At 45.6% G+C, this 18,255-nt stretch overlaps 1 protein-coding gene across 1 annotated transcript in view; it reads right to left on the bottom strand.

The window, feature by feature from the left end:
- The window catches only part of QDPR (quinoid dihydropteridine reductase), a 34,813-nt gene extending 23,771 nt beyond the window's left edge, over positions 1 to 11,042 (bottom strand). Inside the window, exons 1-4 of the mRNA XM_069744697.1 lie at positions 10,884 to 11,042; positions 10,184 to 10,276; positions 7,335 to 7,431; positions 4,795 to 4,935 (exon numbers count right to left, since the gene is read on the bottom strand). Of these exons, the coding sequence (XP_069600798.1) occupies positions 4,795 to 4,935; positions 7,335 to 7,431; positions 10,184 to 10,276; positions 10,884 to 10,979 (427 nt within the window). The 5' untranslated portion in view covers positions 10,980 to 11,042. The remainder of the gene's footprint in view (positions 1 to 4,794; positions 4,936 to 7,334; positions 7,432 to 10,183; positions 10,277 to 10,883) is intronic.
- Between the last annotated feature and the right edge of the window lie 7,213 nt (positions 11,043 to 18,255).

The following is an 18,255-nucleotide window of genomic DNA, read 5'->3' as shown; positions in this document are numbered from 1 at the left end:
CGCTTGTGAAGCTGCAGGCTTTGAGCTCAGTGGGCCTTCTCTGTGAAGCAGGGGAGGTCTCTTCTTCCTCTCCCTTTGTTCCAGCCTGTGACTTTCAAATCACGCAACTGTGTTTTTCAAAGAGAAAATGTGTCGAGGGATTCTGCGCCAAAGAAACCAACGCGATACGTATGGTTAATACCAACCCGCTCTGACCATAGCTGCCTCAGTGCCAACGAGTAGGTTAACGGTGGAGCAATATACCAATAACAGATCAGACTACACTAAAGGTTTGTTACGAAGATGTAATGTGATGCAGATCGGTCTGCACAGGGGCTGTATACATAAAAAACAAAAAAACAAAAACAAAACAAAAAAAAAAACAGCTTCAGAGGTGCCACTTCGATTTGTTCTGCTCCGGTCCAGTGTAGAGTCTGGTCTTCTGTGGTAACCAGGCCAAAGTAGTCCACTTCTGTGGCAGCATCCCATGCCTCATGATGTTAAAGGAAAAGATTCAGAGCCACGGACATTAAAATCTTCTTTGATACATATTAAAAATTTCAAAGCATCCATATTGGCAAAGAAGAGTAAAAACCACCAACATCATGACGTGCATTGTGCTGGGAAGTGTCGCAGTGCCCAGTAAGTGAAGCGATGCCAGACCAAGTGTGCCACCGCAGAAGTGAAGACCACATAGGACCAGACTGGATGACAAACAAGGGCAGCAGGAATATAATTTATTTTACTACATGGGCAACAAATCACGTAACAATCATACCTTTTTTGTTTTGCTTTTTAGTCACTACCAAGAATATTGTAATTAGATATCTTTTCGTCTTATGAAATTTGCTTTAATTAGACCAATCAAGCCTGCGGCGGAGATTGCCCAACCTGTGTGTAATACATGCTGTCTCCTAAAATGAGACGCACATGTCCCGTAGACACCAGAGACATTCCGGAGGGCCCCGGATGTGGTTACCCGGATGAGACGATGTGACATTATGTATGATACATAACAGACACACATGGCCCTGCCATTATTGGGTTTCCTCTCCTTTATTCTAGTCTTGCACACGTTTCCAACTACAATAAGTCCATGCAACTTCGTCAAGCAGAAAAATCAGACTGTTTCAGGGCAAAGGGCTAAATCTATCAGGAGGCAAAGGTCTCTTTACTCAGGACAAGGACACATTCACTATGTAAGTGGAGAAATGGTGAAATCCGATCTACAGAGACTACATGTAGGCCAGGTCCTCACGGGGAGGTAATCTAGAGATGGTAATGGGTGTTACTACACCCCAATGAGTAGAAATAAACAGCAAATTAAAGATAGTCGTATGCCAACAAAACCTAATTTTTCTTCAAAATCTCTAACATATAAAATTAAATTGACAAAAGTACTGGGACACCTGCATATTACATCTACAGGAACTTTAAAGACGGTCCATAGTAAATCCATAGTCTGAAAGGTGGCAGATGAGGTTTAACAATGATAAATGTAAGGTTATACACATGGGAAGAAGGAATCAATATCACCATTACACACTGAACGGGAAACCACTGGGTAAATCTGACAGGGAGAAGGACTTGGGGATCCTAGTTAATGATAAACTTACCTGGAGCAGCCAGTGCCAGGCAGCAGCTGCCAAGGCAAACAGGATCATGGGGTGCATTAAAAGAGGTCTGGATAAACATGATGAGAGCATTATACTGCCTCTGTACAAATCCCTAGTTAGACCGCACATGGAGTACTGTGTCCAGTTTTGGACACCGGTGCTCAGGAAGGATATAATGGAACTAGAGAGAGTACAAAGGAGGGCAACAAAATTAATAAAGGGGATGGGAGAACTACAATACCCAGATAGATTAGCGAAATTAGGATTATTTAGTCTAGAAAAAAGACGACTGAGGGGCGATCTAATAACCATGTATAAGTATATAAGGGGACAATACAAATCTCGCTGAGGATCTGTTTATACCAAGGAAGGTGACGGGCACAAGGGGGCATTCTTTGCGTCTGGAGGAGAGAAGGTTTTTCCACCAACATAGAAGAGGATTCTTTACTGTTAGGGCAGTGAGAATCTGGAATTGCTTGCCTGAGGAGGTGGTGATGGCGAACTCAGTCGAGGGGTTCAAGAGAGGCCTGGATTTCTTCCTGGAGCAGAACAATATTGTATCATACAATTAGGTTCTGTAGAAGGACGTAGATCTGGGGATTTATTATGATGGAATATAGGCTGAACTGGATGGACAAATGTCTTTTTTCGGCCTTACTAACTATGTTACTAGGCATTGGTTGCCCTTTGCAGATCATACAGCCATTGCTCTTCTGGGAACATTTTCTACAAGATTTTGGAGGTGTCTGTAGAGATATCTGCCCAATCATCCAGAAGAACATTTTGTGAGGCTCAATCTCCATTCTAGTTCATCCCAAGGACCAAGGGTGAGGTTCTCCTACATCAAACTCCCCCCAACCATGTCTTTATGGATCTTGCTTTGTGCTCTGGGAACAGTCATGGGGAACACAAATGGGCCTTCCCCAAACAGTTTCCACAAAGTTGGAAGCTACAATTGTCAAAAATGCAAAGCTGAAGGATTAAGACTACCCTTCCCTGGAAGTAAGGGGCATATGCGGATCCCTGAAAAACAACCCCCATAACATTATCCCTCCACCACCAAGCTTTACAGCTGGCACAATGCAGTCGACGGGTAACATTTTCCTGGTCTCCAAGCCCAGACTTGTCCAGCAGACAGATGTCACTACACAACACACGTTTCCTCCAGAGTATAAAGGTGGCAGCTTTACACCACTCCATCTGATGCAAAGCATTGCGCTTGATGATGTAAGGCATCATACCTCCGCTGTACTACAGAGCGCCGCTGACTGTCTGTCCGCAGTCTCCAACATCATGTCCGCTCTCTATCTGAAACTCAACCTCCCCAAAACTGAACTTCTGCTCCCGCCATCTAACCTCCCTAAATCTGACATTTCCCTCTCCGTGGGTGGCACCATAATAACACCCCGGCAGCAGGCACGCTGTCTGGGTGTTATGTTTGACTACGATCTCTCCTGCACCTCCCATATACAATCTCTTGCCCGCTCGTGCCGCTACACCTAAAGAACATCTCTAGAATCCACTTTTCTCACCATGGAAACAAAAACCCTCACTGTCGCCCTGATCCACTCCCGCCTGGACTACTGCAACGCGCTATTAATTGGCCTCCCCCTCACTCGACTTTTCCCTCTCCAGTCTATCCATAATGCAGCAGCCAGGGTCGTCTATCTAGCTAATCGTTACTCAAACGCGTCCGCTCTTCGCCAGTCATTACACTGGCTGCCCATCCATTATAGAATCCATTTCAAAGTACTTGTTCTCACCCACAAAGCTCTCCACAATGCAGCACCCCCTTACATCTCCTCCCTCATTTCTGTCTATCGGCCTAACCAACCACTGCGCTCTGCAAATGACTTTCGACTAACCTCTGCACTAATCTGTACCTCCCACTCCCGACTCCAAGACTTCTCCCGCGCTGCACCAATCCTCTGGAATGCTCTACCCTAAGAAATTAGGACCATCCACAATTTGCATAGTTTTAGGCACTCGCTCAAAACACATTTGTTCAGAGCAGCCTACCACGTTCACTAATCAAACTCATTTTATGTTTGTATGTGTGTTGCCCATTCACTATCTCCATCTACCCCCCACCCCCTGAAGATGGCTGGACCATCATTGTAAATACATCATTGTAAATACACACCTGTACTTTGTATCTCCCCCACCTCATTGTAGATTGTAAGCTCTCACGAGCAGGGTCGTCTTATTTCGCTTTAATTATTGTATTGTTAACGTTGTTACTTATGACTTGCGTTTGAAACTGTTAAACTGTAAAGCGCTGCAGAATATGTTGGCGCTATATAAATAAAGATTATTATTATCATACAGCTGCTCAGCCACATAGGCTCCCAGTGAAGGCATAGTTTGTGCTGATGGTAATGCCGATGAGGTTTGGATTCTGCAGTTATGGAGTCAGCAGAGTGTTGGCGAGCTCCGCTCCTGAGCACTCGGTGACCCTGCTCTAATGGTACATGGTCGCCACTTCGGAGCAGAGTTACTGCCGCTTCTTCCACTTCTTAATATTATCATTCACATGTGATGGGGAAGATGTAGGAGGGAAGGAAGTAATGATCGGACTTGTTACCCCGGTGGTTCCTTATACAGGACCGCGCTGGTATCGATGCGCTCAGAAGTCATCCTGTCACATCATATTCCGCAGCACTTTAATAATAATAATTTTTATTTATATAGCGCCAACATATTCCGCAGCGCTTTACAAATTATAGAGGGGACTTGTACAGACAATAGACATTACAGCATAACAGAAATACAGTTCAAAACAGATACCAGGAGGAGTGAGGGCCCTGCTCGCAGCACTTTACTGAAATTACCTCTGTACCTACTGGGGCATAATCCAAATCCCCCATCAGTATGTCTGCAGTATGGGAGGAAACCAGAATACCCAGAGGAAACCCATGCAATGACGGGGAGAACATTGCACTGCATTCTTGCAGATATTCTCCTTGGCGGATTTCAATCCAGGACCTCAGCAATGCAAAGCAATAGTGCTAACCACTGAGCCACTGGCCCAACTAACTCATTAGTAAACCAAGAGGCCAGATGTTAAACAACGGGGGAAATTAATAGTCAAATTCAATGATTAACATGTGTGTCCCCATACTTTTCTCCGTAGAATATATGTTTATTCATACGCCATGCCGTTTATGTATTTTTTCCCATGGGCAATATCGGTCTTTACCTGGAGTCGCGGACAGTCCAGCATTCGCCCCGGATAATGTGAGCAGGCCGCCCTCTTTCAGGTGTTTTGTAGCCAGGTGACTTGAAATGGTTGATGTCCACACACTCTGTTTCCACATGAGATCACAATTCTTATAAAAAGCTGAAAAATTAAGAAAACAGAAGCAAAGGGAATCATTCAGTAGGTTTTTGCTAGGTGCTCTGAGAACAGCGAACTGTAGAGACGCAGACCCTGATTCCAGCGATCTGTCACTTACTGGGTTGCATGCAGCAGTTTTGATAGAATCCCCGTATTCTCTGCTGTAGAATATCTAAGAATGCAGAGCTCTGTATAACCCCGCCCACACCTCTGATTGGCAGCCTCCTGTGGACATTGTCAGCAAGCTGCCAATCAGTGGTAGGGTTACACAGATCAGCTGGACTGCTGTGCATGTGACCCCTAGTCCTGTGGTGATATGCTTCTGCTGATAAAACACGGATTGTATTAAAACTACAGCAAATAGCCCAGTAAGTGACACATCGTTGGTTCTGCAACAACATTGGTGGTCCGTGGCAGCTGAGATGGAGCCCTGCGAGGTGCCTCCTGACAGAACCCCCTGCACTACATCAGCATTGTGACACGTCTCCCTACCAGCAGCCACAACCCACTGGACCGGGCTCCTGCAAATCAGCTCACTTATTCCTAGCTGTAGCCTATAGTGGACGCAGCAGCCAGATCATCGACGGTCCTGACGTCATCATTTGGGGTCCAGCAGACACCATTATAGCTGGGCTACCCACCATCAATCTTTTAAGAAAGCTGGAAAATCTCTTTAAATCAATGACGTATCCAAATCAATAGAGAGAAGAAAAAAAAAAGTAAGAATACTTTGCCTTTTACAGATTAATAGAGCAAATACACATGGGTTATCGATCTTGCTAACTAATGATTAACTACTGAAGACCGGGATCTGTGCAGCAACGTCCAGGCAATATTCAGGCTTTCAACAGTATAATACACCGCACATTTACTATCAACTGACTCAATTTACATCTAATATCAACCTTAACACAATATATACTGGCTACATTGAGTGATCAGAAATAAGATATTTTTTCTTTTTTCAGTAAAATTGAAATAGACAATTTTTTTTTTTTTAAACCTTGTGTGGTTTCAAGGACGTCAAAGAAAAACCCAAATAGCTCACATCTGGATCTTATGAAACAATTCGCATAAACTGGTACCAGGCGCACATGTGGTTAAAGAGCTGACTCACTCTGAATTGTAGATTTTGTAATACATTCTCAATGGCAACACCGGTATTGTCCCTTCATGTCGCATAAGACATAAGGAAACGGCTAGATCCCCGAAAATTGGAGGAAAACATGTTACATTATCTAGTACTAGGACAGGACAACAAACCGACTAAAGGCCAGTTCCAAAGTCTGATTTCAGGACTGGCCGCAGGTCTCCTAACCTGAACACCCCCAATGCTGACCTCTGACCACCAGCAGTGCAGAACAGGGATCTCTGCAGCCCTGACTTGGTGGCGTGTCGGTGACTTCTGGACTGGCCGCAGATCTCCGAACCTGAACACCCCCAATGCTGACCTCTGACCACCAGCAGTGCAGAACAGGGATCTCTGCAGCCCTGACTTGGTGGCGTGTCGGTGACTTCTGGACTGGCCGCAGATCTCCGAACCTGAACACCCCCAATGCTGACCTCTGACCACCAGCAGTGCAGAACAGGGCTCTCTGCAGCCCTGACTTGGTGGCGTTTCGGTGACTTCTGGACTGGCCGCAGATCTCCTAACCTGAACACCCCCAATGCTGACCTCTGACCACTAGCAGTGCAGAACAGGGATCTCTGCAGCCCTGACTTGGTGGCGTTTCGGTGACTTCTGGACTGGCCGCAGATCTCCTAACCTGAACACGGACCTAATGAAGACCTGACCACCAGCAGTGCAGAACAGGGATCTCTGCAGCCCTGACTTGGTGGCGTGTCGGTGACTTCTGGACTGGCCGCAGATCTCCTAACCTGAACACCCCCAATGCTGACCTCTGACCACCAGCAGTGCAGAACAGGGACCTCTGTAGGCCAGACTTGGTGGCGTGTCGGTGACTTCTGGACTGGCAGGTCTCCTAACCTGATCACCGACAATGCTGACCTCTGACCACTAGCAGTGCAGAACAGGGATCTCTGCAGCCCTGACTTGGTGGCGTGTCGGTGCCCGTGCTCACCATCCATTCAGTGACTATGAGAGTGCGGAAATAGAGAGCGCGGTACTTGGCTTTCTCTAGCAGTCTAATAGACTAGGACTAGAGAGAAGGTTGAGCATGGGCACCTCCACTATTCAAGACAGAGGTCTGCAGAGTCACAGGTCTATATTAGAGGCTTGTATGGACTGGAAACGCGTGGAGAATAGAATCAATCAATGCAGATTTATCTCCACCTGCAGCGCAACATTTATACTTGGATCCCTCCATTGTAAACATCACCAAGTTGTGAAAACTAGTACGGGCAACATGGAAACCCTCCATACTGAAACCCCAGTTCCTTACATTTTGCCTTTGCAGATCCTCCTGCCCAGCCTCCAGCTACACACAAGATGGCATCCACCTTCTGTCCCCCGAGGAGCTGATCCACCGCGGAGCTGACCTGATGGAAGGATGGGCGAAAGGAAGAAGAAATGGTGAATGTCGGCTCGTGACAGAACAAGTCACATCACAACTACCACTGATTAATGGTCACTCACAACACAGGTCACACATTATACAGAAATTACAATCATCTGCATTACCAGCAGACAAATATTCAAAGTCCGAGGACCCCCGAGACCCCCGATCATTCCTGCAATCCTCCTGCCTTTGATCCAACAAAGATTCGAAAGATTATCACAAGCGCCACCATCTACCGTAATTAGGAAACACATGTCCTCTCCTGACAGTGTGGCCCTCTCATTGTCACTGGAAATTAACCCTTTCACTGTATTGTTTGTGCTTTTTTTTTTTCTTTCCCTCCTTCCAAGAACTAACTTTTTTTATTTTACTGCTGACAATGGTGTGGGGGGGGGGGGATTTTATTTAATTATTATTTTGGGACGTGCTGTGGTTTTGAAATCCACATTCATCATACCATACAATGTTACGAAAATATTAAAAAAATTTAAACTCAAGAAAAGGCAAAAAATGGAAATAAAATATAATGCAATTTTGCCATGTTTTTTAGTTTTCAACAGCATTCATTGGGCAGGGTCTATGCTACACAGACTGTTTACTGGCACACACGGGGGGGGGGGGGGGGGGTGCTGCATCATCTTTTTCGGAGATCCACAGCTCATTATTTTTTGGTTGATGGGCCTTGGTGAGGGCTTATTTTTGAGTGGCCAGCAGGGCTTTTTCATAGACGCCATTTTGGGCTGTGAACAGTAATGTGTTCATCACTTTCTATTGCATTCTTTTCTTGGCAACATTCTCAAACTTAAAGGGAATCTGTCACCCCAAAATTCACCTATAAGCTAAGCCCACCACCATCAGGGGCTTATGTATAGCATTCTGTAATGTTGTAGATAAGCCCCCGATGTAACCTGAAAGAGGAGAAAAAGAGGTTAGATTACACTCACCCAGGGGCGGTCCTGGTGCAGTCCGGTCAGATGGGCGTCGTGGTCCGGGTCCGATGCCTCCTATCTTCATGCGATGACGTCCTCTTTGCTTCCTGCTGCGGCTCCTACACAGGCGTACTTTATCTGCCCTGTTGAGGCAGTACTTTCCTCTGCCCTCAACAGGGCAAATCGATACGCCTGCGCCGGAAGACAAGAAGAGGACGTCATCGTATAAAGATGGGAGGCGCCGCACCCGGACCACGACGCCCATCTGACCGGACTGCACCAGGACCGCCCCTGGGTGAGTATAATCTAACCTCTTTCTTATCTTGCAGGATACATCGGGGCTTATCTACAGCATTACAGAATGCTATACATAAGCCCCTGATGGTGGTGGCCTTAGCTTGTAGGTGAATTTTGGGGGTGACAGGTTCCCTTTAAATTCTGAAGTTCTGATTTTTTTTCTCTGTTGCAGTTTACCATGTAGTACAATTTATTTTTAGAATTGTATAGATTAGACTCACTGATGAGACGATACCAGATGTTCATTTTTATTTTTTTTCAATTATTATTAATGATCTGGGAAAATAGGAGCAATTCAAATTTCTATAATTTAATGTTTCAGTTTTTTTTTGTTTGTGTTTTAAAACACATTTGGCAACCTATGTTTTCCCAGCAAATCTATCATCTGATGGATATGAGTGCTGGAACGGTCACATGACACGAAGTACTCCTCCTCCTCCCATCCCCTCTTAATATATTGCAGCCATCATACTATATAGCACTGTGTAATTACAATTGCTCATTTTGCCCTTCTACCCAGATAATTCTTCTCTTTTCTATTAGATCAATAGCATCACGTGATTAATAACTGACTAGCCGAATCCTTCTAAGCTCTATGTGGAGACAGGAGGTCAATTTTTCCTGTATGAGTTATGGGTCAGTGAAAACGTCCCTGGCAGGGTGAGGAGGAAGCACCTGGGTCAGGACATAAAGAGGGGAATGATAAATGCAGGGATAAGAGACTTCACCTATTTACATAGAGCAAAGAAAAGATTAGAATTACCAGGGTAGAAAGGCAAAATGAGCAATTGTAAGTTCACAGTGCTATATAATGTGATGGCTGCAATACATGAAGAGGATAAAAGCTTTGATGGGAGGAGGAAGAGGAGGAGGAGGGTTTCTTTAAATATCATTGACAGAAATTGACAGCGCCATTTAACTGATTAAACAGCCACGATCGGAGCTAGCTCTGGTCACTGCTGTTAGTAGGCAGGTGCTGACTGTAAAACACAGCCTGCACCCAACATGTAACATACATGAACATCACATGTAATAAAAAGGGACAGTTTCAGCAAGTCTTTTCGCTAACTGATGCCAGCACTTCGGTCAGCTGTAGAAACCCCCGACAATCATCAGATGACTGGCAGTGACTGAAGGGGTTTGGCCAGGTTTAGAATAATCTCTTAGTGACCCAACACCCACCCCCCCCCCCAGATCCCAGATGGCTGAGCCTAACGCACTGATCACACAATACTAGTAAAGAAAGCAGATCTCCAACACCCAACATGTGCGGTCTATAAAAGAGGAACGTGCCCGAAGTATCCAACCGCACGAGACATGAGAGCCACATACAGGGACTGGAGCACTCGGCAGCACTTCTCCCTTACAGTGATTGCATCTGACCTTTGATAGGAAATGAAATCAATCAGAGCACGTCTGTCCTATCTCCTGACCGCGGCTGTCACTGCACACATCAGCCCACATCCAGTAACCCGGGGCTGTGCAGCCGGCCGCCCGCTGACTCACCTCTTCTGCTTGCTCCGAGAAAGAATCAGACGGTTTGACAACAACGTTGGCATTTGCGGCTGCATTTTCTGTTACATCTATGGATGCCACCCACTGCAGGAATAAAGGGGAGAAAGCAGAGTCAATATTATAAAAGGGATACCGGCATCAACATATAGGCAGATAGAGTCTCCGCTGTGCCTCATGTCCTGCTCTATGGAATAAGTTTACAGCAGAGCCCGGCAGGTCCCCCCGCGGCGCGCCAGAGCCCGGCAGGTCCCCCCGCGGCGCGCCAGAGCCCGGCAGGTCCCCCCGCGGCGCGCCAGAGCCCGGCAGGTCCCCCCGCGGCGCGCCAGAGCCCGGCAGGTCCCCCCGCGGCGCGCCAGAGCCCGGCAGGTCCCCCCGCGGCGCGCCAGAGCCCGGCAGGTCCCCCCGCGGCGCGCCAGAGCCCGGCAGGTCCCCCCGCGGCGCGCCAGAGCCCGGCAGGTCCCCCCACAGTGCAGCAAAACTTGTAATATAGAAAAAAATATATACTTTTTTTTCCCTAAATACAGGACTGCCTTTTGCCATCATCTAAGTGCAATACATGAAATGCAGCCTCAGCTCTGCTACACAAGCTTCTGTGCTGGGACTTCTGCACACAGGTGACCACTGTACCTGCCCAGCCGCACCGCACTAACCCTATAATGCAGAGGGCGCAGGACACCATACAGCCACTTACCCAGTCCCTGGACATGAAGTAGTCCACGCACCGGGAGCCCAGGGCGCCTCTGCCCCCGTACACCAGCACGCGCCGAGCCTCACTAGCGGCAGCCATCTGCACAATGCACGGAGAGGAAAGCGGCGCAGCGCCACGGACCGGCTACAAGAGGTAGGCGCTGAGCCCGCCTCCCCCTGACGTCACCAGCCCTGCTGTCAAACACGGGCTCAGCTAAGGGGGCCTGGCTGTGACGTCGCGCGTTGTGATTGGACGCTGCGGGCAGCTGCTCTGCCTGGTAGAGTGGTCACATGACCTGTGATAGTCCATGATCTGTCACAGTGGCCGCAGCACAGAGCGCCCGGTGACCGCTGCTCTGCATAGATGCCGCCGCTTCTCCTCTAGGAGGGTTGGTGCCAGACTTGCAGAATATTAAACACCGAAACCTTAATGAATAATCTAATAACGGCATCATGCGGAATAACGTGCACAGAGAATCTATCCCAGAGAATATGGAGAGAGAAGAATAAAGTGATGATGTCAAACATAAACGTAACTATAAATGACACTGAGCATAAAAAATACTTAATAGCGCTCAAGGAATGTCCCAGGGCAGCAGTTGGATGAGCCCCAAGATGAGTACATACCCTCAGGGGTTAACGAGACACCTACATGGGGCACAGAGCGATGAGCTGGAGACATATCAGACCCATCATCTCCATTCACACTGTCACAGTATGTCAAGATGTACAGCCTACAGCAGTAAGGTGTATCCATTCGTGTGGCGGCCATTGTTGCTGTGATTTTGTGTGGGTGGAGACCCCAGACTGTCTGCCCTGCTAGTGCATGGCCGCGGTGGTGGTGGTTGCCGCACAGCTCTGCTCCGTTAGGGCGGTAGGACCCACTACGAGGTTCGCCATGACGTGGCTGTGGGCTTTATACAGTCTGATCAGAATGTTAAGCTAAGAACCTCATGTTCAGTTCTATATATTTTTGCCGAGAGGCATTAGATCATTGTCTGATTTTTGGAGGTGCTGTCCTTTGTCTTTTTTCACCATTCATTAATAATCAAATGTGCACAATGACGTGTCATTCAGCAATCACAAGGTAGTCATGAAACAGAAAGTACAGTCATGTAACAGGGAGATACTGTACAAATAGTGCAGAGTGTTACTAGCCAATACTCAATCCCAGAGGCCATGGTGTAAGTAGGTCTGTAGCAAAGATCAACAAAGCAATGTGCTTACTGCACCTCGACGCGCGTTTCACCCTCTGAATTCGGCTTCAGGAAAATGGCCGCCGCGATGTCCATCTGCGCACACGCGGCATCCCGCAGCCATTTTCCTGAAGCCCCAGGAAGCAGGAGACTCCGTCTGCGCACACGCGGCCTCAGGAAGATGGCCGCGCCCACCGAGAAACCGCTGAATAGCGGCGAGCGCGCTCTTTTTCTACAGCTGTGCAGTGCATTCGGCACTTGTGCATGCGAGAAGCACCACGCCACCAATGGGAACATAAGCAAGATGTGGGGGAGAAACAGCGCTGTGACCACGCCCATCCGACCTGACCAGCCTGATTGACAGGCGAAAAAGGACACTTTTGTAAGGTATTTCAGCAGCATAGGTAGGGAATCAGGGGACAAAAAATACCCTATTGTAAAGCACAGCTCAGGCCCTATTTAACGGTATTTTTATCTCCTACTGAAAAAACGTGGTGACAGGTTCCCTTTAAGGCTCTGCACTTAAAATAACGCGAGATGGAATATTATAGAAAAGACCTGAAACTAATAAATTCATTGAGACCATATGGTGTGGCTATGTTTAGAGTAACATTCCAACTTGTTTCCATTTGAAGGAGTTTCCGCTTAGGTCACCACCTCTAACTCCTAAATAGGCATGGTCGATACCCCGTACTCTCAGACCCTTCAGGTTACAGTTATGATGCTCACAAAAATGTCTGGGAATACTTAAGTATTAACAAAGTTCTGGCACTTCCCTGCATTTATTATATCCCTAATATGCTCCTGTACACGTACCTTCAAGGCCCTGGTAGTCATTCCTATGTAAATTACATTATATGGACATGTGTCAGGGTATATAATAGCTTCTGTATCGCAGATAACATGATGGAATATTTTAAAGGTTTTGTTCCCTGCAGAATTAACAAAGTCTATACTTTTTGGAATATACACTGCTCATAAAAAGGGAACACTAAAATAGCACATCCCAGATTTCACCGAATGAAATATTTCAGTTGCAAATCTTATTTCATTATATAGTGGAATGCGAGAATGAGAACAATAAAAAATAAAAGTGATCAATGTAAATCCAAACTAATATCCCACGGAGGTCTGGATTTGGAATGATGCTCAAAATCAAAGTGCAAAATAAAATTACAGGCTGATCCAACTTCAGTCGAAATGCCTCAAGACAAGGAAATGATGCTCAGTGGTGTGTGTGGCCTCCACGTGCTTGTATGACCTCCCTACAACGTCTGGGCATGATACTGATGAGGTGGCAGTTGTTCTCCTGAGGGATCTCCTCCCAGACCTGGACTAAAGCATCCGCCAACTCCTGCACAGTCTGTGGTGCAATGTGGCGTTGGTGGATGGAACAAGACATGATGTCCCAGATGTTCTCGATTGGATTCAGGCTAGATAACAGGCGGACCAGTCCATAGCTTCAATGCCTTCATCTTGCAGGAATTGCTGACACACTCCAGCCACATGAGGTCTGGCACTGTCCTGCATTAGGAGGAACCCAGGGCCAACCGCACCAGCACATGATCTCACAAGGGGTCTGAGGATCTTATCTCGGTACCTAATGGCAGTCAGGCTACCTCTGGCGAGCACATGGAGGGCTGAGCAGCCCTTGAAAGAAATGCCACACCACACCATTACTGACCCACTGCCAAACCGGTCATGCTGAGAATGTTGCAGGCAGCAGATCGCTCTCCATGGTGTCTCCAGATTGTCACGTCTGTCACATGTGCTCAGAGTGACACTGGTTATATCATTCAGTAAGAAAGTCCTAGCTGGGCACTCCATCAATAAAAAGGCAATCAGTCCTATTCTGGTTTGCCACTTAAAGGGATTGCCCAGTCCAAATCGATAAGTCTGCAGTCACTCTGTGTGACTCATCAGAACTCTCCAGTATTAAATCTTTATTAGTATCAAAACAGGGAAAAGGGCAAATAGGGTTAAAAAGATTACTAAAAATATCTACAGCATCCCAAAAACACCTAAGACAGGCATGTTACAGATGACCAATATCCATATCAAATATTTTTCACAGTAATGTCCATAAATATATGCAATCATTGGTGATAGGCACCCCAGAGTATAAATACATCATAATCAGTACTAGTACCTTAGAAGATTGCAAGAATACAATCACTGCAGTGTGCCCGTCCACCCCGACGCACGTTTCGGTCAGAGACCTTTCTCAAGGGGCGAAAACAATATGCTGGAATCACGAGTATAAATACATACAGGCCGGAAATACAAGTCCCGAAAATAAGCACCGCGTTGTCATGGTTACCTCCACATCCACCTGGTTGCATCCAGCGCAGCAGCCAAAAGCGGAACCGCGCAGCGCCCCACGAGATCTGGAAACAGGCGCATCACTGGAACGCACAGGGGGAACCACAGAGAATGCGCATTAGAGTAAAGTGGAGCCAATAGCCAGAACAGCTGCTGGTAAGTAAAAAAACATATTGCACTTCATCTAACAGACTCGGCAGCTGCTGCATGTGGAGGGGAATCCTGAGCCCCCTCCATATATTACACCGTACATGTGCCGTAGGTGTCAGAAAGGGGGTAACTCATTCTGTACTGAGGCCGATCCCCTATTGCAAAAATAATTTTTAGCCAACAACACATGCATTTATGTAGAAATAAAAGCCCCCAATGTTGTACATAACTCTTAAAGGGATTGTGTAGAGGTTTTATTCAGGCGCATTAAAACGTGATCCCTAATTACATATTGTTTCATAGGAGGACATTTCACTTCGCCAACACCTTCAGGGTATGTGCACACGTTCAGGTTTTTTTGCGTTTTTTTTGCGATAAAAACGCTATAAAAACTCATTATAAACACATGCATTATGCATCCTATCATTTAGAATGCATTATGCAATTTTTGTGCACATGATGCGTTTTTTTTTCGCGAAAAAAAACGCATCGCGGTAAAAAAAGCAGCATGTTCATTAATTTTGCGTTTTTTTCACGTTTTTCCTGCTATAATATGCATTTGGAAAAAACGCATCAAAAACACGAAAAATACGCATGCGGATTTCTGGCAGAGATGTCAGGTTTTTGTCAGGAAAATTTCTGCCAGAAATCCTGACGTGTGCACATAGCCTTAACAATGCTGTCAGAAGTTACTAGGTTAGGCTTCTTTCACACTTCCGTCGGCAGGCGGCCATCAGAATGCATCGATGCGACGTATCGACGGATGTCTTAAAAATAGTGAAAAACGGATGTAACACATCCAGTTTCCTGACGGATGCGTCGAATTAGCCTACTTTCACACTAGCGTCGGAATTCAGCCCGTCGCATTGCAACGGGCCGAGATTCCGACGCTAGTGTTGTTAGCGCCGCACAACGGGTGCAGGGGATGCATTCTCCGGCACATCCGCTGCCCCATTGTGAGGTGCGGGGAGGTGGGGGCGGAGTTCCGGCCGCGCATGCGCGGTCGGAAAAAGCGGTCCGTCTGGAGCAAAAAACGTTACATTTAACGTTTTTTGCTCCCGGCGGTGCGCCACAACACGGCGCAACCGTCGCACGACGGTTGCAATGTGTGTCAATACGTCGCAATGCGTCGGTAATGTTACTCTATGGGGCAAAAACGCATCCTGCAAACAACTTTGCAGGATGCGTTTTTTCCCCTAAACGACGCATTGCGACGTATTAAAAATACGCTAGTGTGAAAGTAGCCTTAGGCGCTGCCTGAATTTGAATGTATAAAAATCTGGAGAGAGAGAGATTCCCCTGACTAGAAAATCCTTTCACGCATGCTTAGAATGAAAAAAACGGAATACGTCGCTGGATTCCTGTGTGTGACGGCCAGCGACGGATCCTGCGCCCATTACATGTGTGGAAAAACATAATTTTATACTTTCTCAACCAAAAGCCCTTCTCTCTACAAATACCCAGGACCTAAAGGGGAATCCTAGGATGTTTTTGCAATGTAGTCAGGAAAGTCAGGAAATGTGTTATCAGAAGATGACATTTTGTTTAAATCAGGTTTTTGTGTAACATATTATTTTTTATTTCACATCATAATCTGTATTAAAAATAATAATTAAAAATCTCTTGAGTCTCACACTGGCCACCAATCACAGCACAGCTTTCATTTCTTAGACTGCTCTGGTGATATGAAAGCTGGGCTCTGATTGGTTGCTATAGGCAACAAAGACAGTTTTAATAACTGTGGCCCAGTGTAAACTAATTTAGCTGCATATGACTGATTTTCTCTGATTGTGAAGCTCCCAGCTGTTGGTTATACATACATTGCAGGCTTTGATATTATTATAGGGGTCTGGGGTGGGCTCTAATATTAGTATATCAGTTCAGTGTAGGGTTTGATGTTAATTTAGGGGTCTGGGGACAAATAAATATAGGGCTTTAGTAGGAGATATAATATTTATATATGGCCTGGTGTGGGCTCTGATATTAATATAGGGCCATCTAAGGTTAATATTGGGGTCCTGGAGTGAGGTCTGATATTAAAGAGGTTTTTTTTAACGATTTCAGAAGTTTTGTCCCCAGGATCAGAAGTATTTCAGTGTTTTATACCAGCAATCAAACTGTTAAATGTTTAATTCCAACATTGGGCAAAAAAAAAATCAACACAAAAAAAGCTTTAGAAAAAAAGAATTGCTTTTAAAAAAAGAAATAATTTGCCATTTTTGGCGCCCTCTGCTGGTTGTCCTCATATGAACTCGAGCCTGGGAGCTTTCTAGGAAAGTTCCCACGATCTAGAAACAGCCAGCAGAGGGCGCCTCACCGCAAATGAAGCTAAATATAGGTCATTGACCTATATTTAGCTTCATTCCCCGGGGTTTTGCAGCCACGAGCACCGCTACATTAGCGGAACTCCTTGCTGCAAAATGTTTTAACCCCTTCAGAAGGATTTACATCGTTGGACTTTACAGATCTGCAGAAGGTAAGTATATTGTTGGTTTATTATGTTTTTTCTTTTACAGAACGAGGGTCTTCAGTGATTGGATTGGGCGTTAAATAAAATATTACAACAACCTTTGTTTTTATTTCATTAAAATAATTTTTAATAATGTGTGTGTGTTTTTTTTAACCCTTTCATTCAATTGGATTAACAATGGATAGGTGTCATAATTGACGCCTCTCCATTATTAATTAGGCTTAATGTCACCTTACAATAGCAAGGTGGCATTAACCCTTCATTACCCCATATTCCACCGCTACACGGGAATGGGAAGAGAGTGGCCAATTGCCAGAATAGGCGCATCTTCCAGATGTGCCTTTTCTGGGGTGGCTGGGGGCAGATGTTTTTGGCCAGGGGGGGGGGGGCAATAACCGTGGACCCTCTCCAGGCTATTAATATCTGCCCTCAGTCACTGGCTTTACTACTCTGGCGGAGAAAATTGCGCGGGAGCCCACGCCAATTTTTTCCGCCATTTAACCCTTTATTTTAAGAGCTAGAACGGCCAAATTTTGCAGATACACACTACTAACAGTAGTGTGGATTATGCAAAAAAAATGGTGATATGAGATGGTTTACTGTATATAAACCAGGTCTCATATCATGTCGGGTTTAGGAAGGAGAAAGCAAAAGCCGGTAATTGAATTACCGGCTTTTTGCTATCTCGCGCTGTATGAAGGAATAATATATATATATATATATATATATATATATATATATATATGTGTCTACTGACGTATATATATATATATATATATATATATAGACAGTATACCTTCAAGGCCCTGGTAGTCATTCCTATGTAAATTACATTATATGGACATGTGTCAGGGTATATAATAGCTTCTGTATTGCAGATAACATGATGGAATATTTTAAAGGTTTTGTTCCCTGCAGAATTAACAAAGTCTATACTTTTTGGAATATACACTGCTCATAAAAAGGGAACACTAAAATAGCACATCCCAGATTTCACCGAATGAAATATTTCAGTTGCAAATCTTATTTCATTATATAGTGGAATGCGAGAATGAGAACAATAAAAAATAAAAGTGATCAATGTAAATCCAAACTAATATCCCACGGAGGTCTGGATTTGGAATGATGCTCAAAATCAAAGTGCAAAATCAAATTACAGGCTGATCCAACTTCAGTCGAAATGCCTCAAGACAAGGAAATGATGCTCAGTGGTGTGTGTGGCCTCCACGTGCTTGTAT

This window comes from Ranitomeya imitator, chromosome 1, assembly GCF_032444005.1.
Source record: "Ranitomeya imitator isolate aRanImi1 chromosome 1, aRanImi1.pri, whole genome shotgun sequence".
NCBI lineage: Eukaryota > Metazoa > Chordata > Amphibia > Anura > Dendrobatidae > Ranitomeya > Ranitomeya imitator.
This window is presented reverse-complemented; position numbering and strand designations above follow the sequence as displayed.